Source organism: Ranitomeya imitator, chromosome 3 (assembly GCF_032444005.1).
Source record: "Ranitomeya imitator isolate aRanImi1 chromosome 3, aRanImi1.pri, whole genome shotgun sequence".
NCBI classification, from domain to species: Eukaryota; Metazoa; Chordata; class Amphibia; order Anura; family Dendrobatidae; genus Ranitomeya; species Ranitomeya imitator.
The window spans coordinates 86002427-86026155 of NC_091284.1; the positions used below are offsets into that span (position 1 = coordinate 86002427).

Genomic DNA, 23729 nt, shown 5'->3' on the forward strand with positions numbered 1-23729 from the left:
GCGGCTCACCGGACAACGGAGCGTGAGTATAGCAGGTTTTTTGTTTTTTTAACATTAATTTTTTTTACTATTGATGCCGCGTAGGCAGCATCAATAGTAAAAGGTTGGGGACACACAGGGTTAATAGCGGCGGTAACGGAGTGTGTTACCCGTGGCATAACGCGGTCCGTTACTGCCGGCATTAACCCTGTGTTAGCTGTGACCGGAGGGGAGTAAGGAGCGGGCGCCGGGGACAGTGACTGCGGGGAGCATGGAGCGGAGTGCCGGGGACACTGACTGTGGGGAGCGGGGAGTATGGAGCGAAGCACCGGGGACACTGCGGGGAGTATAAAGCGGAGCGCCGGGGAGGGGACACTGCGGGGAGTATATAGCGGGTGCCGGGGACACTGCGGGGAGTATATAGCGGGTGCCGGGGAGCGGGGAGTATGGAGCGGGCGCCGGCCACTGACTGTGGGGAGTAAGGAGCGGCCATTTTCTTCTGGACTGTGCCCGTCGCTGATTGGTCGTGGCTGTTTTGAGGTGACCAATCAGCGACTTGGATTTCCATGATAGACAGAGGCCACGACCAATGAATATCCGTGACAGACAGACAGTAGGACAGACAGAAGTGACCCTTAGACAATTATATAGTAGATAATGGACTGCAGTATTATATGGCTTGTGACTATCAAATAGTAGACATTATAGGCTGAAGGGTAACTTGTCCAAAAGTGAAGGGAAATACCATAAAACAAGGGTATACAAGAAATATACACACGGTTATTGCAATCATCAGACAGTTATTCTTACTCTTGTAATAGGACAGAGGTGGGGAACTCAAGACCTGTGGAGCTATTCTCCAGCCCCTCTGCAGATTCTTTTGGAACGCAGTGCTCAGGCTGGCAGCTGCATTTTGACGTGTTCACTCCTGAACACTGCGTGCAATGAAGGACCTTGTCCAGCCAGTGCTAGCATCAGGACGTACTTTGTGGGCGTAGTTAGCATGCAATCCTATGTATCCTACATAATATACAGGGTGGTCCAAAAGTAGGTGGACAGTATGTGTAATAGGGTTATGAAGGGGGAGATTTATCAAACATGGTGTAAAGTGAAACTGACTCAGTTGCCCTTAGCAACCAATTAGATTCCACTTTTCATTCTTCACAGACTCTTTGGAAAATGAAGGTGGAATCTGATTGGTTGCTAAGGGCAACTGAGTCAGTTTCACAGATCCAGTTTTCACAGATAAATCTCCCTCAAAATGGCAAATAATTTAAATTTTAAAAGAGTATTGGAAATCTCAAAATGCTAAAACAGTTACAGCAAATTGGGTTGAAACATTTGGTACTCAAGCCCCAAAGAGACAAACCATTTACCGCATTCGTAACAAATTCGATGCCACTGGCTCAATCCTTAATGCTCCAAAACTGGTCGACCCAAAACAGCCTGTACAGAAAATAATAAACAACTTGTTGCTGAAACATTTGTTCAGAGTCCAAAAAAGTCCAACAGAAGAGTCTCTTTAGAATTGGGAATTTCACGAGCTTCCATCATGTGAATCCTGAAATGTATTGGGTGGAAAGCTTATCGTCCACGTCTAATTCATGGTTTATTGGAGGATGATCCAGACAGGCGGCTGCAATTTAGTGAGATTATGCTTAACGAAATTGAAGAAAATCCAGTAATTTTAGATAACATTATGTGGAGTAATGATCTGGCCATATTATCAGACATAATTGTATTTACTGGTATAATGAAAACATGCACTTAACATTAGAGCAACAACTAAATGAGCCTGGTGTCAATGTTTGGGGTGGTATTTCAAGTTTTGGTGTTTTTGGACCTTTTTTTTATGGAACAGTCACAGGAGATAAGTATCTCAAAATTCTAATGAATCAAGTTGTTCCCCAGTTACAGCAACAGCCTAATTCAAATTACCTTTATTTCCAACAAGATGGGGCCCCTTCACATTATTCAAGAGTAGTCCGCGAGTATCTTGATGAAACATTTCCTAATAAATGGATTGGCAGAAGAGGTCCACTTGATTGGCCGGCACGTTCACCAGACTTGACCCCAATGGATTTTTTCTTGTGGGAAGTACTCAAGGACAAAGTTTATAGTTGAAAACCAAAAAGTGTCAGTGATTTGAAAAATTACATAAGAGATGCATTTCAAGAAATGAATACCCAAAGAGACTTGTGCAAAAATGTTTGTTGAAGTGTAAGAGGCAGACTTCAAAGCTGTGCAAATTGTGATGGAAAACAGTTTGAGCACCTGTGTTGATAAAATGTAAGGGCTTTTGTATTATTGTTCAGAATAAAATGTAATTGTCAATGTTATGCTTGTGTTAGTAAATATAATTTTATATATAAATCAAAATAAATGTTATTATTTTCTGTCCACCTACTTTTGGACCACCCTGTATATGCTCCATACCCAGTGTCTACTCCTGTGATGTCTATACTTCAGCCCTGGTGTATCCTATGTGATGTATATACTCCAGCTCCAGTGTATCTTCCTGTGATGTCTATACCGAAGCCCTCTATCTCCTCCAGTGATGTATATTAAGAAGCCCAGGTGTATCCTATGTGATGCTTATACTACAGCCCTAGTGTATCCTGCGTGATGTATATACTCTAACCCCAGTGGCTCCTATGTGATGAATGTACAGCAGTCTCAGAGTCTCCTATGTGATGAATGTACAGCAGTCTTGGTGTCTCCCACGTTTTAAGTTCTATAAATGTAACGTGAGCAGTGATTTCCCACAGTGAGAAGACCTGCAGTGTAATATACTAATATACTTCTGTATTCGGTATGACTTACTGCTGTTCTTTACAAAACTTATCATCGCAGAGAGTCACCTGCGCTCCAGACCGATGCAAACCCGGAAAATTAGCAACATCATCCATTCCACCTAACATCACACGTCTCACCATAGAGAAGCATCTCCAGTCATGACATTGGGGGGTGAGTTATTTAAACGTTTGATTAAATATAACAGGATATTTTTCAAGTTAATAATTTTCTACAGCCCCCTAGTGATATACAAATGGCCCTTGGCAGAAAAAAGGTTTCCCACCCCTGTTATAGGGTGACTTACAACCCAAATTACCATGCTTTTAATTTCATAGCAGTTTTTTTTTTTTTTTTACATAGGATGCCTTTTATGAATGGTTTCAATTCCTTCGGATCCTCATTCAGTCCCTATCTTTTGTATAAGCTGTAATTTGGGTACTGTTCTGAACAGATCCTATAATTAGGCACTATATGGTATAATTATGTGTGCACTGTATACTATATACAAGGTACTAATAGAAGATACAGGCCTGGCCATCATTCAATACAGTGGGTCCCTGAAGACCCTACAGAGGTGATTAACATAGTAATCATGATATCCATATTAAAGAGGACCTATCACAAAGTCTACAGCGGGAACATTTTGCTTATGTTTTATTCCTGCTGCTCCCCAGAGTATTTTGATTGTTTTTTTTTTTTTTTTTTTGCTTTTAAATAAATTGGTGAACCAGGGAAAGTGTTGGTGGGAAGTGGGGAGTGGTTATTCAAATAAAGTTTTTTTTTGTTTGTGTTTTTTTATTACTGGATTACAAATGCGCTGTCTGATAGACATCTCTCCATTACTAACACCAGGCTTTGATGCCAGCTGTGATTTCACAAATCACAGCTGACATCAACCCCAAGCCACATTATCCCGATTCTCAACACACCAGGGCAATTGGGAAGAGCGAAGACAAAGCGCCAGAATTGGAGCCTCTAACCACTTCTGGGGTGGCTGCATGCTGGTATTTTTAGGCTGGGAAGGGCCCAATAACCAGGGACCTTCCCAGTCTGATAATATCAGCTCACAGCTGTCTGCTTTACCTTTGCTGGTTATCAAAAATGGGGGGACCCACATCAATCTTTTTATTTATTTATTAGGTTAATATTCTGCCCAGGCCTATTACGGGCACATGTCAGCTGTTCAAAACAGCTGACATGTCCCGGCTTTGATGCGGGCTCACCGCCGGAGCCCGCATCAAAGAGGGGCTTCTGACCTCGGACGTACTATCCCATCCGAGCTCAGAAAGGGGTTAACACCTAAACATCTGTATTTTAAATTTTGCACTTTATTCTGGTATGTGTCACATGGACAGCACACAGATGTCACACTTTACGTCATACACGTGCAGCATGCATTGTCCTCCGTCTGCTAGAAAAAAACAGACCTGTCTACTTGTGAGTCACATGGACATGTGTGCAGCCCCATAGATAATAATGGGTGTATGTATGTAAGTGTCTCCAGTATGTGTGAAAAATTACAGCACACGTACCGTAAACACAGATATGTGAAGGGGGCCTTAGGGCTGGGAAGTGAAGGAGAACTTGTTGACACTTCGGAGTACAAATTTATATGCAATAGCTTGTGAACACCATGCACATTTGCACAGAACAGCAGAAACCTCCAAAAAGTAATGCTATTTTAGAAACTGTATGGAATTCCTCTAGGGGTGTAAAGAACATTTTGGGTGCTTCACAAAATGTTATAACAATCGCCTGCAAAAATGGAAAATTTAATTTTGCATAAAATATTGTTTTTCCTCAAATTTTACATTTTTACAAGCGTAATAAGAGAAAATGCACAATAAACTGTGTAGTCCGGTTTCTCCTAAGCACAGCAATCACCCAATACAGGTGCTTCTCACTAAATTAGAATATCATTAAAAAGTTAATTTATTTCAGTTCTTCAATACAAAAAGTGAAACTCATATATTATATAGAGTCGTTACAGATTGATAAATTTCAGGTGTTTATTTCTGTTAATGTTGATGATTATGGCTTACAGCCAATGAAAACCCAAAAGTCATTATCTCAGTAAATTAGTATACTTTATAACACCAGCTTGAAAAGAGATTTTAAAATGCGAAATGTTGGCCTACTGAAATGTATGTTCAGTAAATGCACTCAATACTTGGTGAAGGGGTCCTTTTGCATCAATTACTGCATCAATGCGGCGTGGCATGGAGGCGATCAGCCTGTGGTGCTGCTGAGGTGTTATGGAAGCCGAGGTTGCTTTGATAGCAGCCTTCAGCTCGTCTGCATTGTTTGGTCTGGTGTCTCTCATCTTCCTCTTGACAATACTCCATAGATTGTCTATGGGATTAAGGTCAGGTGAGTTTGCTGGCCAATCAAGCACAGTGATGCTGTTGTTTGTAAACCAGGTATTGGTACTTTTGGCCGTGTGGATAGGTGTCCAGTCCTGCTGGAGAATGCAATTTTCATCTCCAAAAAGCTTGTCGGCAGAGGGAAGCATGAAGTGCTCTAAAATTTCCTGGTAGACGGCTGCGCTGACTTTGGTCTTGATAAAACGCACACCAGCAGATGACATGGCTCCCCAAACCATCACTGATTGTGGAAACTTCACACTAGACCTCCAGCAGCTTGGATTGTTTGTTTCTCCACTCTTCCTCCAGATTCTGGGACCTTGATTTCCAAATGAATTGTAAAATTTACTTTCATCTGAAAACAACACCTTGGACCACTGAGCAACAGTCCAGTTCTTTCTCTCCTTGGCCCTGGTAAGACGCTTCTGGTGTTGTCTATTGGTCATGAGTGACTTGACACAAGGAATGCGACACTTACATGCAGCTGAATGCTCTGCTCTGGCAGTGCTGGGTATTGATGCGAGAGACTTGTGTGAGTTTCTCTTACTGCACTCCTAAGTGTGACCCCGGCCTTATGCTACAGCTCTACTTCTGACAACTTATGTCATGCAATGAAGAGCAACCGCCTTCCCGGAAACTGCAGAACTGTGAGTTGCTCAAGAGATAACTTCAGATTACCCCTATGAGACCAAACATCTTCAGTAGGATTGAGCGAAACGGGTCGGCCATTTTCAGAAGTCGCCGACTTTTGGCAAAGTCGGGTTTCATGAAACCCGACCCCTGTGTGGGGTCGACCATGAGGTCGGTGATCTTCTGATCTGGTATCGGAATTCCGATACCGAGTTCTGATATGTTTGCGATATCGGGAATCGGTATCGGAATCCATATTTAAGTGTAAAATAAAGAATAAAAATAAAAAATATTGATATACTCACTTTCGGACGCGCCCTGGTACTATGAGCAAGTGAAGGACCTTCGATGACGTCGCGGCTTGTTATTGGTCGCGTGAGCGGTCACATGGGCGGTCACGCGACCAATCACAAGCCGCGACCGACGTCATCTAAGGTCCTTCACGCGCTCATTCTTAGGAAAGAAGGCTGCCGGTTAGAACCAGGGCGCGTCCGAGGGTGAGTATATTCCTATTAGGAATTTCACAAAATCAAATTGTAAGGAAATGGGAAACTTTATTTTTTATTTCACTTGACATTTTTATTTGTTTTTTAAGTTGATAAAAACTTTTTTTTTGTTCAGTAAATCTAAATAATTTGAATACACTTTGGTCTGATCGCTGGTATAATTCACAGTAATACTTCTGTATTGCAGTGCATTGAACTGACAGTTCCACACTGACACACACTTGTAAGTTGAGCCTAATAGGCATTTGATTGATGCTCCTCGCACACTGTCACGATTCTGCAGTCTACAGTCACCTAGAGTGACTGCAGGTTTCTCATTTTGGTCCAGACAATCCTTATGTTGCCGTACAGAAACAAGTTTATCTACTTAGAAGTATCACTTTAAGTTTCTGACATATTCACCAAAGTCATTGCATTTGGATCACACTGATTTCATTTATGGATTGGATTATCATAATAATTTTAAGTTAAGCAGTTGAGAACCACATGAGGATTCTACTATAAACCAGAATCAATTATTTTAATGACCCACCCTCCATCTATACAGAATATGTGCAAATCCACTTTTATTGCTTCATAATCTCTGTTGTTGTCATTGGACACACAGAAAAATATATGCACAGCCTTAAGCAGGGGTGGGCAATTAATTTTCCCGAAGAGCTACATGAGAGACTGTGACCATTGTGGAGGCTGAACCAATAGGCTGAAATTAATTCAGCTCAATATTAATTTTAACACGTTAATTACAATTAATAATGATGTAAAGTAATATCACTTATCATTGAGCAGAGTTACGTATGCTGACACCTCCTATATACCATATTAACCCACACACAGTCCCTTATACTCAGCATGAGCCCCCGCATAGTCCCCCATCTACAGTATGAGCTCCACATAGCCTCCTATATATATTTTGAGCCCTCATACATCCCCTATATACAGTATGAGCCTTTGCATAGCTTTCTTATATTCAGTAGGAGCACCCACATAGCCCCTATAAGCAGTATGAGCCCTCACATAGCCCCTATATACAGTATGAGCCCTCACATAGCCTCCTATATATATTTTGAGCCCTCATACATCCCCTATATACAGTATGAGCCTTTACATAGCCTCCCTTTATTCAGTATTCAGCATGAGAACTCATATAGCCTCCCTATATAAAATATGAACCCCCACACAGCCTCCCCATACATAGTATGAACCCTCACATAGCCTCCCAATATAAAGTATGATCCCCCACATAGCCCCTTATATAAAGGCACCCTTCCCACACATATAAATAAAAAGAAACACATACTCAACTCGCTCCTCTTTCCCCGATGGTCTGCTACGGTCTATGATGTGCGCACTGACACTCCGCACTGCAGATATGATATAATGACATCGCCTCTGCTGTCTGCGTCGCATATGGTGATTGGTGGAAGAAGGAGCCGGCATCTCCCTCCTCCACCATTATCTTTACCATTATCTGCATCCATGGCTATAACTGGAACAGCTAGACGCCAAGATGTGGTCCTCGGGCCGCACTTTGCCCATGTCTGGTCTTAGGTAACTTTCAAAGAATGTATTGCATAAAAAATACACACTTACTGTCAAGTTATTTGTAACGCTTGTGCCCAGACTAGTTGGTGCGGGCGTGCGGGGGTGTGGACCCACTGGACCACAGACCAGACTTCCCTGGAAGGGGTTTAACTAAGTAGCTTCCTAGGTGTTCTCTGGAACCTTTGATGGTGAGGATAGACTTGTGCGGCAGGCAGCTTCCAGGTACCACTCCAGGGTGGTGTCTGGCTGTGGATGCTGATCCCACCAGGGACTGGCTTGACAGAGACACAGGCAGGCGGGCACGACTGGCATTCAGGCAGGACAGGAGGACTGAACTGGAACACTGGCAGGACCGGTATACAGGCAGATATGTGAGCACAGGTAAGAACCTGTTCAGAGAGGAGGGTATATGAGAACAAGTAGAGAAAGACCGCAAGGAGAGGAGCAAAGCAGAAGCACAGGAAGAGGAGCCAAGAGCAGGAGGCGGAGCCAAGCACAGAAACGCAGGAGACAGAGCAAAGAGCAAAGTACAAAAATGATGGAGGCGGAGCCAAGAGCAGGAGGCGGAGCCAAGCACAGAAACGCAGGAGACAGAGCAAAGAGCAAAGTACAAAAACGATGGAGGCAGAGCCAAGAGCAGGAGGCGGAGCCAAGCACAGAAACGCAGGAGGCAGAGCAAAGAGCCAAGTACAGAAACGCTGGAGGTGGAGCCAAGAGCAGGAGGCGGAGCCAAGTGTGGAAACGCAGGAGGCGGAGCCAAGAGCAGGAGACGTAGAAACGGAGCAAGGTAGAACCGCAAGGAGCGGAGCCACAGAGCGAAGCAACAGAGTGCAGAGCCGAGTGCGGAACAAAGCAAGACACAGAGTGCAGAGCCAAGAGCAGAGCAAAGCAAGACACAGAGTGCAGAGCCGAGAGCAGAACAAAGCAAGACACAGAGTGCAGAGCCGAGAGCAGAGCAAAGAAAGACACAGAGTGCAGAGCCGAGAGTAGAGCAAAGCAAGACATAGAGTGCAGAGCCGAGAGCGGAGCAAAGCAAGACACAGAGTGCAGAGCCAAGAGCAGAGCAAAGCAAGACACAGAGTGCAGAGCCAAGAGCAGAGCAAAGCAAGACACGGTGCAGAGCCAAGAGCAGAACAAAGCAAGACACAGAGTGCAGAGCCAAGAGCAGGACAACGCAAGACACGGTGCAGAGCCAAGAGCAGAACAAAGCAAGACACAGAGTGCAGAGCCGAGAGCAGAGCAAAGCAAGACACAGAGTGCAGAGCCGAGAGCAGAGCAAAGCAAGACACAGAGTGCAGAGCCGAGAGTGGAGCAGAGCAAGACACAGAGTGCAGAGCCAAGAGCAGAGCAAAGCAAGACACAGGGTGCAGAGCCAAGAGCAGAGCAAAGCAAGACATAGAGTGCAGAGCCGAGAGCAGAGCAAAGCAAGACACAGGGTGCAGAGCCAAGAGCAGAGCAAAGCAAGACATAGAGTGCAGAGCCAAGAGCAGAGCAGAGCAGGACACAGAGTGTAGAGCCAAGAGCAGAACAAAGCAAGACACAGGGTGCAGAGCCAAGAGCAGAGCAAAGCAAGACATAGAGTGCAGAGCCGAGAGCAGAGCAAAGCAAGACACAGGGTGCAGAGCCAAGAGCAGAGCAAAGCAAGACATAGAGTGCAGAGCCGAGAGCAGAGCAAAGCAAGACACAGGGTGCAGAGCCAAGAGCAGAGCAAAGCAAGACATAGAGTGCAGAGCCAAGAGCAGAGCAGGACACAGAGTGCAGAGCCAAGAGCAGAGCAGGACACAGAGGGCACAGCCGAGAGCAGAGCAGAGAGGTTCTGAGCCACTGGTAGTGGCAAACAGAGCAGAGAGATAAGGCAGAGGTACACACAGCAGAGTGCAAATGGTTAACAAGCAAGGAGACAACAGGAACGGACATAGACCAGAGTTCAGACAGGAACAGACACAGATACTAGAACTGGATACGGATAGAGGCCTGTGGATTGCAGGCCTCAGAGTCAGACACAGAAGTAATGGAACACAGATTCAGACCAGGGTATGACGCCCCACTGGGTGGCGAACACAAAACAGAGACCAGGGAACAATGTCCCACTGGGTGGCCGGAACACAGACTCAGACCAGGGTATGACGCCCCACTGGGTGGCGAACACAGACTCAGACCAGGGTCTGACGCCCCACTGGGTGGCGAACACAGAGACAGAACCAAACACCTCAGCAGCAAAGTACTGACTGAGGAAGTAAGTTTGCTCAGGCGTCCTCCAATGGGTGAGGACGCCTTAAGAATCAGAGGCCTCTAGGCAATTGGCCAGGGACACCTTAGGGAGGTGCACACAGACTAAATAAGAAACTGGAGTTGCTGGCGCTGCCCCCCTATGCACACAGACAGAAAGAGTACACAGAGCAAGCGGCCATGAAGCACATGGCTTGGAGTCGGCAGCAGACAGATCTCACAGCATGGCACTGGGTGAGTGAGTTGATGTAACAGACAGGTGGGGGATGGAAGGCCATGCAGTGATGCCGGCAGGGTTGTTACACTATTTTCCAAATTCAGCTCTTAATGAGGTTGTGTTCTGCTAAATCTTCAGTTCCTGTTGTATTAGGAGGCCATTTTTACAACAGAGCCTGCACCCACCTTTACAACCTCCAGTCATCTGTTGAACCAATATTTTAAAGGAGTCGGCCACAGAAGGAGAATAACACAATGAATCAAAATAATTATGTTCTGTGTGTGCAAAATTCCCAACTAATGAGGCCCGAGAATTGGATTGTGCTAGGTCAGCGTGCCTTCACAATCATCTCCTTTTCTAACCTCACAGCATCTCGTTCAGACTCAGGACAGGTCTAATCCATTTCATTTCAGATCACAAAATTCATAATATGCGGAAAATGATTTATGGCTCTGCGTATGCAAGAAAAAGTTCAAAAGTTATTATTCTCTGACAAGTCACACCTAATGGTTAATGATTGGGCACCCTCAACCCACTCCCTCAATGAAGGAGGCATAACAGAGATTTATTACTTCAAGAGCACTTACTGTAAGTCACTGAAAAACCACCACAATCATTAAAACAATATTCCTATGTAACTGTTTTCACTTAGACTATATATTGCTGTAGAAGACATACACATCCCGTATTTCTCCACCTTTACAAGACCTCTTCGACTTGCTTAGCTTTAAGAAAAATCTTCTAAGTTTAAAGGGAATCTGTCACTGGATTTTTGCTACCTAACCTGAGAGCAGCAGATTGTAGATACAGAGACCCATTTGGTAATATACCACAGAACTTCTCTGTGGGCGATTGCTTTTTCTCCTATATGGCAGAAGTTCTGTGGTTTATGCCCAGTTGGTTGAAGGGAAAATTTCATACTTTTTACCAGGGGGAATGACTTTGGAACCAAAGGGAACAGATATAAAAAAAAACTGTTCCAGAAACGTAGGAGCAGCAGTAATTGGAAGAGGTACTCAGTTCAAATTTAAAAAAAAATCAATGGAAGTTCTTCATTAAGTCTTTGAGGGAGCCAAAGTCCATTTCATGAGAATTCAGAGAACTTCCCCTCTAAATCCTCAGGCATTGTCCCCGGATTTTTATCCACCTGGGGATCTCCTAATGTATGGGTTCATTTAGCCGCTATGACTAAATGCAACTGTAAGGGGAGCAATAAATTACAAAAAGATAGCATATAGAGAATTAAGGCAAGAGGGTAGTGACAAGTCAATAAATGATCACAGGAAAAATAAATACATTGTGTAAAAATCAAATCAAGGCAGCAAAGACTGAGACAGAGACTCATTGCCAAAGAAAGAAAAAAGAATCCAAAAATATTCTTCAACTATATAAACAGTAAGAAACTATAAAAAATAGTTTTCGCCCTCTGAAAAATAGTCTGGGTGAAATGGTGAAAGAGGATGAGGAAAATCCAATCTGCTAAACTTCTTTTTCTCTTCAGTATTTCTAAAAGAAAATCCCATTACAGATGACACGATCGGGGAGACGAGCAATTATCCACTTAAAGGGAACCTGTCAGCATTATTGTGCTCAGTAACCTGTAGACACGCAGTCTGAGGTTGGAACCTTATACTGATTACAATGATACCTTGGTTGATGAAATCCGTCTTGTGGTTGTCATTTAATCTTTATTTGTAGTTTTCACTTAATGAGATTCTAGTGTTCTGGGGCGGGACTGTGGGCGAGGGTATTTTGGGGCTTTGACTTATTGTGTTCCTTGTGGGCTTAAATGACAGGTTACTGCTCCAACAAAATGGCGCCGGTGAACTCGATGGATTTAACCCCTTCCCGACCCATGACGCCACGTAGGCGTCATGAAAGTTGGTGCCAATCCGACCCATGACGCCTATGTGGCTTCATGGAAAGATCGCGTCCCTGCAGATCGGGTGAAAGGGTTAACTCCAATTTCACCCGATCTGCAGGGACAGGGGGAGTGGTACTTTAGCCCGGAGGGGTGGCTTCACCCCCCCGTGGCTACGATCGCTCTGATTGGCTGTTGAAAGTGAAACTGACAATCAGAGCGATTTGTAATATTTCACCTAAAAAAATGGTGAAATATTACAATCCAGCCATGGCCGATGCTGCAATATCATCGGCCATGGCTGGAAACACTGATGTGCCCCCCCACCCCACCGATCGCCCCCCCAGTCTACCGATCTGTGGTCCGCTCCCCTCCGTCCTGTGCTCTGCTCCCCCGTCCTCCTGCACGCTCCTCCCGGGCTCCTATGCCACCCCCCCCCGTGCTCCGACGCCTTCCCCCATGCCCCGATCTCCCCCCAATACTTACCGAGGCTCCCGGTGTCCGTCCGTCTTCTCCATGGGTGCCGCCATCTTCCAAAATGGCGGGCGCATACGCAGTGCGCCTGCCGAATCTGCCGGCCGGCAGATTCGTTCCATGTACATTTTGATCACTGTGATAAAACCTATCACAGTGATCAAGATAAAAAAAAAGTAAATTAACCCCCCCTTTATCACCCCCATAGGTAAGAACAATAATAAAATAAAGAACATTTTTTTTTCCCCACTACAGTTAGAACTAGGGTTAGGGTTAGGGTTAGGGAATGTGCACATGTATTCTGGTCCTCTGCGGATTTTTCCGCAGCGGTTTTTATAAATCCGCAGTGCAAAACCGCTGCGGATTTATCGCGGATTTACCGCGGTTTTTCTGGTGATTTCACTGCGGTTTTCTATTGGAGCAGTTGTAAAACCACTGCGGAATCCGCAGAAAGTGAAATGTGCGGAATGTAAACCACTGCGTTTCCGCACAGTTTTTTCCACAGCATGTGCACAGCGTTTTTTGTAAACTCATGGGAAACTGCTGCGGACCCGCAGCGGTGGAAACGCTGTGGATCCGCATCGTTTTCCGCATCGTGTGCACATACCCTTAGAATTAGGCTATGTGCACACGGTGCAGATTTTGCTGCGGATCCACAGCGGATTTGGCTGCGGATCCACGGCGGATTGGCCGCTGCGGATTCGTAGCAGTTTTCCATCAGCTTTACAGTTCCATGTAAACCTATGGAAAACCAAATCCGCTGTGCCCATGGTGCGGAAAATACCGCGCGGGAACGCTGTGTTGTATTTTCCGCAGTATGTCAATTCTTTGTGCGGATTCCGCAGCGTTTTACACCTGTTCCTCAATAGGAATCTGCAGGTGAAATCTGCACTAAAAACACTGGAAATCCACGGTAAATCCGCAGGTAAAATGCAGTGCCTTTACTCGCGGATTTTTCAAAAATGTTGCGGAAAAATGTCACACGAATTCGCAACATGGGCACATAGCCTTAGGGTTAGGGTTGGAATTAGGGCTAGGGTTGAAAATAGGGTTAAGATTAGGCTTGTGGTTAGGGTTATGGTTAGGGGTGTGTTGGGGTTAGGGTTTGGATTAGGGTTAGGATTATGTTTAGGGTTGGGATTAGGGTTAGGGGTGTGTTGGAGTTAGCGTTGTGGTTAGGGGTGTGTTGGGGTTAGGGTTGTGATTAGGGTTATGGCTAAAGTTGGGATTAGGGTTAGGGGTGTGTTGGGGTTAGTGTTGGAGTTAGAATTGAGGGGTTTCCACTGTTTAGGCACATCAGGGGTCTCCAAACACAACATGGCGCCACCATTGATTCCAGCCAATCTTGCGTTCAAAAAGTCAAATGGTGCTCCCTCCCTTCCGAGCCACGACGTGCGCCAAAACAGTGGTTTACCCCCACATATGGGGTACCAGCATACTCGGGACAAACTGGGCAACAACTATTGAGGTCCAATTTCTCCTGCTACCCTTGTGAAAATAAAAAACTGCTTGCTAAAACATCATTTTTGAGGAAAGAAAAATTATTTTTTTATTTTCACGGCTCTGCGTTATAAACTTCTGAGAAGCACTTGGGGGTTCAAAGTGCTCACCACATATCTAGATAAGTTCCTTGGGGGGGTCTAGTTTTCAAAATGGGGTCACTTGTGGGGGGTTTCTACTATTTAGGCTCTGCAAACGTAACATGATGCCTGCAGACCATTAGATCAAAGTCTGCATTCCAAAACGTCACTACTTCCCTTCTGAGCCCCGGCATGTGCCCAAACAGTGGTTCCCCCCCACATATGGGGTATCAGCGTACTCAGGAGAAACTGGGCAACAACTTTTGGGGTCCAATTTCTCCTGTTACTCTTGTGAAAATAAAAAATTGCGGCTAAAAAATAATTTTTGAGGAAAGAAAAATGATTTTTTATTTTCATGGCTCTGCATTATAAACTTCTGTGAAGCACTTGGGGGTTTAAAGTGGTCACCGCACATCTAGGTTAGTTCCATGGGAGGTCTAGTTTCCAAAATGGGGTCACATGTGGGGGAGCTCAAATGTTTAGGCACACAGGGGCTCTCCAAACGCCACATGGTGTCCGCTAACGATTGGAGCTAATTTTTCATTCAAAAGTCAAATGGCGTGCCTTCCCTTCCGAGCCCTGCCGTGTGCCCAAACAGTGGTTTGTGACCACATATGAGGTATCAGTGTACTCAGGAGAAATTGCACAACACATTTTAGGATCCATTTCATCCTGTTACCCATGTGGAAATGAACAAATTGAGGCTAAAATAATTTTTTGTGAAAAAAAAGTACTTTTTCATTTTTACGGATCAATTTGTGAAGCACCTGGGGGTTTAAAGTGCTCACTTCCATGTTGCTTCTGCTGCTGTGAAGCACCTGAAGGGTTAATAAACTTCTTGAATGTGGTTTTGAGCACCTTGAGGGGTGCAGTTTTTAGAATGGTGTCACTTTTGAGTATTTTCAGCCATATAGACCCCTCAAACTGACTTCAAATGTGAGGTGGTCCCTAAAAAAAATGGTTTTGTAAATTTTGCTGTAAAAATGAGAAATCACTGGTCAAATTTTAACCCTTATAACTTCCTAGCAAAAAAAAATTTTGTTTCCAAAATTGCGCTGATGTAAAGTAGACATGTGGGTAATGTTATTTATTAACTATTTTGTGTCACATAACTCTCTCGTTTAACAGAATAAAAATTCAAAATTTGAAAATTGCAAAATTTTAGCCAAATTTCCATTTTTTTTCACAAATAAACACAAAAATAATCAACCTAAATTTACCACTAACATGAAGCCTAATATGTCACGAAATAACAATCTCAGAACCGCTAGGATTCGTTGAAGCGTTCCTGAGTTATTACCTTATAAAGGGACATTGGTCAGAATAGCAAAAAACGGCCAATTCATTAAGGTCAAAATAGGCTGGGTCATGAAGGGGTTAAGTTGACCATCAACCTTACAAACTATGGAACTATGTAAGGTAACTCTCAAGTTACAAAGTGACCAAAGCCTGATTTGCTGCTTCTACTTCTGCCTGGTTTAAGCGTGCTTTGCACTCATGATTCGCACTGACGAGGGTCAACAGCCCGAAACGCCGTGTCTGCGAATTGAGATACTGATTTGGCTTTTATCCTAAGTCATATTGCACGACTCGTTAAAGAGTTGATTGTGACTTGTAGGATCGCTACTTCCAACAGGTGGCGCTATAGAGTTTAAGTCCTCTTTTTCTCACAAGAGGCGATTTGCATATTACATGGTTTAAGCGTGTATTGTTTGTGCTAATGGAGCACCCAAGGGGCAGAATCACTGGCTTAGGAAATGCAATAGTTACCTTATCCCGGGAGTTCCCAGCCCGTACTCCACCTACTGTTACCATGTACCATATAAAGCACCCAAGTGTGCAAATAGACTCTGAATTTTGATACAATAAATACCTATACATTTATAGTAATATGGGATGACCTTTTCCCTCAACAACTATAGCAAATATACACAGTGATTCTGGGGATTGCGGGATAAATTATACAGTGTTTATTTGATTATTTCAGTTCTTATCGTACATGATATTAATCATAATCATTAGTGCTATAAAATGCTTGTGCACGCCCTCATCATTTCCCGCCTTGACTACTGCAACATCCTTTTCTGTGGCCTCCCTGCTAACACCCTTGCACCTCTCCAGTCCATCCTTAACTCTGCTGCCCGACTAATCCATCTCTCTCCTCGCTACTCCTCCGCTTCCCCCCTCTGCAAATCTCTTCACTGGCTCCCATTCCCTCAGCGTATCCAGTTCAAATTGCTAATACTGACCTACAAAGCCATCCACAACCTGTCTTCTCCATATATCTCTGAACTAATCTCTCGATATCTTCCCTCACGTGACCTCCGGTCCTCCCAAGACCTCCTTCTCTCCTCCACACTTATTCGCTCCTCATCCAATCGCCTCCAAGACTTCTCCCGAATATCCCCCATCCTCTGGAACTCTCTGCCCCAACACGTCCGACTATCAACCACAGTCGAATCCTTCAGACGGAACCTGAAAACTCATCTCTTCAGGAAAGCCTACAGCCTGCACTGACACCGCTGCTGCCTCATCACCAACGAAGCTACCGCCTCACCAACACCGGAGCTACCGCCTCACCAACACCGGAGCTACCGCCTCACCAACACCGGAGCTCCTGCAACCCTCAACCTACTGTCTCCTTCCCCATAATCCTGTAGAATGTAAGCCCGCAAGGGCAGGGTCCTCGCCCCTCTGTATCAGTCCGTCATTGTTAGTTTGTTTACTGTATGTGATATTTGTAACTTGTATGTAACCCCTTCTCATGTACAGCACCATGGAATCAATGGTGCTATATAAATAAATAATAATAAAAATAATAATAATAATCATTATCATCATGAATGGAAACACCATGGACTCACCAGTACTTCCTCTATTTAAAAACAAGACTTTTATTGCGCCCACTCCTTCTATTATATAGGAGTCTGAAAATAGTTATCAGGTTTGATTACATCAGATTTGCCCCAATTCATCAAGATTTATCAAGACATGCGTAATTCATGAGGGGATGGGATGAAGTGCATTTCATGAAGAAGTGTGAAGTGGTGTGTGCCTCAATGTGCCTCTTCGCAAATCTTACTCCAGTCAGTGACTGGAGTAAGATTTGTGGAGTAAGGTACACCACCATTCATCATGAATTTGAAGGAGGGTTCGCCACACCCCATCACGCCCCAGCACTGCCCAATTTGTCAGAGTTGGGTAGAATTGGTGTGGGAAAAGTTGCAATTTTTTTGCATAGCCTCGCTCTGCACCAAAAAATTCCGCTGATGAATAGACTCTGATGCCTTGCCTAGGAAACTGGCCACCACTCTGAGATAGCAGCGCGGCCGGTAACCTAGGTAATGTGCAGTATACTGTACAATTAAATATTACTTTGTTCTCGAGAATGGAGAAGATTGTAAAGAAGCCCTCCTCTAAACAAAATTTTTATCCTAATACATTGCAGTCATCATATTATGTAGCACTGTGTACTTACAATTGCTCATTTTGCCTTTCTACCAAGTTAATTCTTCCCTTTTCTATTAGGTCTATGACATCACCTGATTAAAATCCGACAAGCTGACTCCTTCTAAGTTCTATATGGAAATAGAAAGTCTCTTCTTCCTGCATGAGTCATCACTGCAAAAGTTCCTGGCAGGGGACAGGAGGGAACAGCTGGGTCAGGAGTAGAAGAGGGGGATGACTCATGCAGGGAAAAGAGACTTCCTGTTTCTACACTGAGCAGAGAAAAGAGAATAATTAGCTGGGTAGAAAACCAAAATGAGCAATTGTAAGTACACAGTGCTATATAATATTATGACTTCAATATATTAAGAGGATAAAATCTTTCATGGGAGGAGGAAAGCTTCTTTAAATTAGAAATAAATTGCATTTTTTTAGTTTTTCCCACAACCCCATTAAAGGAACTATCCACTTTTTGCCAATCTTATTTGTCCAAATGGTAAATAATATATCTAATATATCCTCGGTCAACAGATCCATAAATCTATATTGTATATTTATGAATAGATTCATTAGTTTCTTTGCTGATAGCATGAACAGAAACATTATGGCTTAAGTGCAGCGATTAGCTGCTGAGTCAGGAACCACAGTCACTTATCATATACGCACAGGTTACAACGCATTGTAAAACAGGTATTCAGCCACCTCTCGTCTACCTCCTACTGTCCTCAAGGATTTTTATACTTCACCTATTAAAGCCCATTATTTGTCCATCTATTACATCCATGTCCAAGCACACCCGTATACATAGGTATTAAGGCATCATTTGGGGGTAAATGGGCTTATCAGTATTTTCAGATAACTCTTTGGAGATGACATAGCGGACTTACCTTAGATTCAGATCAAAGTACTGTTCTATATCTTTAATCATTTGTGACATCATTGTTTCTAGCAATTTGTAGTAATGATTTACTGAGATGATTATAAATTTTCTAGATTATGATTAGAAAGAATTTTTATATAGATGGCACAATTCCATTAAAAGGTTATTACTACTCATAGTGGTCATTTATCCCATAAAATATTGCAGTTGATTTAAAGGGGTAGTCTGCTCTAGCAATTTCCTCTTTATAAGAACAGTCCCCAGAAAATAACTTTATTATCACTTCATGTCTCGCTGCTGGGACTTCCAACAATCACGTGTAATCGTCATTAAAAGCAGAAAAAGACGATGTTAGGAAATAGAAAAATCATTCATTCTGCCATTTTTACTTTTTTTTCTATCCCCCTAAAATAACATGACAGAGCATTACAGATTAGCAGAATAGTTAAATACGACATCCATACACTGATCAAGAATAAAGACCATATTTTATGCATAGTAGCAGAAATATCTCAGGGCATGTACGATAGGACATAAGCTGGGACAACTGCCAGCATACATATGAGAGCATTACAGATGCAGTGACAACTTTTTTTTTTATAAAATGAAGCAGGTGTGATGCAGTGACCCCTGTTACAGCTAGGGGGCGCTGCATGTGCTCCTGAGGATATGCATGGAGGCATATCTGTAGTTGTAATGATAGAACTAGCCACACACACCTCCCACCTATGGGAGTGGCTACAAGTATATAATGTGACCATGTGGGTCACATGGGAAAAATGGATGGACCTGAATGGTCTGTGTGCCAGGTCCTGGAGGGCCTCTGTGTTGGGAGATCCTGGGAGTAGGACTAGATCCCTGAAGAGCACATGGGGGAGTCTATGGACCTGGGGGCCTGTGTGTTGGACGGTCCCAGATGGGGATGTACGTCCTGAATAGAGCACAGAGAGGACACCTGTGCAGAGTTCGTGATGGCACTGCATTTGGGGAAGCTACAGCCCATCTGAGGCTCTCGACTGTCAGGTGGCCTGGTGAGCAAGGCATTGCTCGGGACGGTGATCCCAGTTCGGCAACTTCCCTGAGAGAGCGAGTACTGACAGGAGTCAGCGTATGGAGCAGGAGCTCCTAGAAGGTAACCCAGTGTATGTGGTGCTGTGCGGTCACCCACGGCAACTGGTCAGATAAGGATCAGCGTGTATAGAGACCGCGACCCAATGTCATGTGTGCTATATGACTAGGGACATTGATGAACTGTTCGGTGTACGGACACCCATGGTAACTGGATGAAGTGAGAGGTCCAGCATGTTTAATGTCCGTGAGATAAAGCCGAATATGAAGTGTCTAAAGATAAAACTGCAACTTAATGTCACCGGTTGGTGCCTATTGTGTTCTATGAAGTGTATATGATGAACTGTGCATAATCAGGTTTATGATGCCATAATAAACCGTGTGGACTGTTTAAGTACTAAAACCGTGCCTAAGTGCTTGAATCCCGTGCCAAGCGAGTGTTCCCCAATACACTCAGTAAGTGCAATCTTATACAGGGTTTAGATTATTTTTTTTTGTAATTTCTTAACATTTTATTACACTTTTTCTTCTTTTTTTGTCCTTATTGGGGATATTCCCCTTCTTTTGTATAACCACAAAGAGACACTACTATCCAATGTTTTATCCTCTTAATATATTGCAGTCCTCATATTATATAGCACTGTGTACTCACAGTTGCTAATTTTGCCTTTCTACCCAGCTAATTCTTCTCTTTTCCAATAGGTCAATGACATCTTTCTACGCTCTATGTAGAAACAGGAGGTAAATTTTCCCTGTATGGGTCATCATTGCAAAAGACAATGAGGAGGAAGCAGCTGGATCAGGAGTTGAACAGGGGAATGATTCTTGCAGAGAAGAACTATCTGGTTTGAAAGGCAAATTGGGAAATTTTAAGTACACAGTACTATATAATATCATAATATGATTGCATATATTAAGAGGATAAAAACTTTGATGGGAGTGGTTCTTTAAGTGACATGATCAGTATTAACCATGTCATTTAAGAGGATAAACAACAGTGATTGAAGTTATCTCTGATTCTGAACGTTGCAGAAGAGTATTAGCTGTAATATGCAGATGCTACCAATGGCATAGGCTCGGTCAGTGCCATCACCATGGGCCAAAGAATGTGTTTAGCTGCTATCTTCCATAAAAACTGCACTATTTTATATGGACTGTGTCTGGTATTGGAGCTAAATTCATCCCATTGAAATTAGCTAAACAGTCCTTGAAGAGAAAACCACAACACAAGATCTCTGGAATGAACAATTCCTGCCTAGTTTTATGTAGCACAAGGCCCGACACACATGCATGGCATCCCCTTCTGCCTCCATGCAGGGACACTGACTTACTCGCTGCCCTGGCCCAGCAGCGAGGTTCCCCGGTGTGCTCCCGCTTCTTCCTGGTGTGCGCACTGAAGCTCCTGGACTCACCAAGCGATAAGTTGAGTCATTAGGTTGTTCGTGTTCTACCAGGGCAGTTGAGAGGTTCCCTGGGCCTGATGCGGCCGGTGTCTTGAACCCGAATCATGGGTCCTGGTGCAGCCAGTATCCTGAACCCGAATCCCTGGACCAATTGCGACCAGTGTCCTAAACCCGAATCCCTGGGCCCAGTGCGACCAGTGTCCTAAACCCTAATCCTTGGTCCCCATGCGGCCAGTGTCCTGAACCCGAATCCCCAGTCCCGCTGCGGCCAGTGTCCTGAATCCGAATCCCTGGTCCTGGTGTGACCAGTGTCCTGAATTCGAATCCCTGGTCCCAGTGCAGCCAGTGTCATGAACCTGAATCCCTGGACCTGGAGCGGTCAGTGTCCTGAAACCAAATCCCTGGCCCCGATGCTGCCGGTGTCCTGACCCGAATTCCTGGTCCCAGTGCTGCCAGTGTCCTGAACCCGAATCCCTGGACACAGTGTGGCCAGTTCCCTGAACCCGAATCCCCAGTCCCGATGTGGCCGGAGTCCTGAATCCGAAATCCTGGTTCTGGTGTGACTAGTGTCCTGAATTCGAATCCCTGGTCCCAGTGCGGCCAGTGTCATGAAACTGAATCCCTGGACCTGGAGCGGCCAGAGTCCTGAACCCAAATCCCTGGTTCAAGTGCGGCCAATGTACTGAACGTTGTCCCCTGGTTCCCATGCGGCCAGTCCTGTTCCCGAAGTCAGCTGGTACCGATGCAGTCACAGTCCTGAACATTGTCCCCAGGTCCGTGTTTGGCCTGTCCCTGATCCAGTATCCTAGATCATTGTATCTGAACACAACCCTAGTCCATGTCAGCAAACTGACCCCCAGCAGCTGCAATACCGGGATCTGCCTAGAAGTTGTACCTGGTGGCTACCTGAAGCCTAGGAGCTCCAGTGAACACTTGGTAGCTGATTAGCTATGCCCCTTCCTAGGCAGGCCCGCTCCTGTTGCACTGTACGTCCACAAATCCACATGAGCCACCATTGGACGTAACATTTTACACAATCCTAATGAGAGATTATTTTCATTTGAAGTCAAACATACAGGTATATAGTTTATCAGTCGTTAAAATACTTTTAACTACTTTTAGTTAATTGATGGCATTATTGTAATAAATTAGTGTTAAAGTATCATCTGTCAGAATAATCTTGTTGATATGCGGAATAAGGCATTACATAATATTCACCTAATTTCTAGGAGTGAAAGGATTATTCTTAGAATGACAATTTATCCGCTATCCACTGGGCGTTCTATAGTTTAAGCTCCCAGTGATCCCAAGAACAGGACTCCAGAACTCCTCAATCTCTTCTCCATTCATCCTCTGCTCCATTCATTGTCATTGGGACTACCGGAGAAAGCTTAGTACAGTGCTCAGCTATTTCGAGCAGTCCAATAATGAATAAAGTAGAGGTTGATAACCTCCATTTTATTAAGGATGGAGCTCTAGTGCCCTACTCTCAGGATCATTGGGGATCAAACTGGGTCAGACCTCCAGCAATCAATAAGGTATCCCTAATTTTATATAAATAACGTGCAATTATTGGAATAATCATTGAATCACAAAATGTATAAATATCTTTTTTTTTGCTAGATGCATGCATCACACAACATAAACTGTATAGTAGTATAAAGAACAATTACTGATCAGAAACAATAAAGGCAACTATACGGACATCTACATACCATTTTCTGGGCATTCTCATCTGTGATATTAGTATTGTATTCCCATTGTGCTAGAGCACTTTGATGATACAGGGGTTCAGCGTTTCTTTGATATTCCTGTAAAAATGCCTGGGCATCACTGGTGACATCTTGGGTTGAGGGACCAATAAGGGCCAATGTACAGAGGAGCCAGAGAATACCCGACATCCTGCTTCTTGAGTCGAGATTCCTTCTACTGATTCAAGTTCCTTTTAATCAGTGTGGAAAATGAGTTTATGCTTTTAGCCTTTGTACCATGTTGCCAAAGGTTTCCCAGAGAAGTACAGGAAGTGCCATGCTTCATTACTGTGTTACCGATCGCTGTCTTTCTTATCACGAGATGGAGGTGATCAGAGCAAAATGTTATATTTTGGAAGGAAATCAATGACTAATGAAGTAACATGCTATCTCCGAGAGGCTGCTTTGTGTCTACCTTCTAATGGTTGCTCTTGATAGATGTTACCTATAAAATACAAACATTTTGTAGAAAATTGCCAGCACAATATTCTGTTTACTTTCTGCACAATGAATCAAGTTCTCACTTCTGTCCATGATAATTACGTATGTAGAGGAGCTGCGGAGACACCATCACATGTTTCTCAACGCAGGCAGTGAATAGCCAGGCCTTTCCCCGGGAAGGAACAACCAAGGGAAGGGCAGCATCCAATAAAGGAAAACATCCAATAAAGGAAAACCACCTATGCCAAGCATGGTATCCATCCACAGACAACTGTTTTGGGGTTTTTGCCCCTCATCAGTGTGGAGTAGGAAACTGGCTATCAGGAGCAGTGCCTAGTAGAAAGTCTATAAAGGCACGGATGATTGACCTCGTGGAGACCAAAACATCCAACACCGCGGAGACACCAACACGTGTTTCTCAACGCAGTGATCCAGAACACTGCCCCCAAATATGAAAATGCATGTAGAGGAGCTGCGGAGACACCATCACGTGTTTCTCAACGCAGGCAGTGAATAGCCAGGCCTTTCCTCAAGAAGGAACAACCAAGGGAAGGGCAGT

General features: G+C 44.1%; 1 protein-coding gene across 2 annotated transcripts in view; it reads right to left on the minus strand.

Annotated features, from left to right (window-relative positions):
* ACE2 (angiotensin converting enzyme 2) overlaps nt 1–23323 on the minus strand; it is a 100324-nt gene extending 77001 nt beyond the window's left edge. The window contains exon 1 of one of the 2 annotated variants that reach the window (XR_011319770.1): nt 22694–22928. Coding sequence is in view for 1 of the 2 variants with exons in the window: in XM_069761053.1 (XP_069617154.1) it covers nt 22694–22879 (186 nt within the window). In the remaining variant the exon portion in view is untranslated. Of the gene's footprint in view, nt 1–22693 lie in introns of both variants that reach the window. The other variant, XM_069761053.1, reaches the window with a different exon arrangement.
* Nucleotides 23324–23729: the final 406 nt, after the last annotated feature.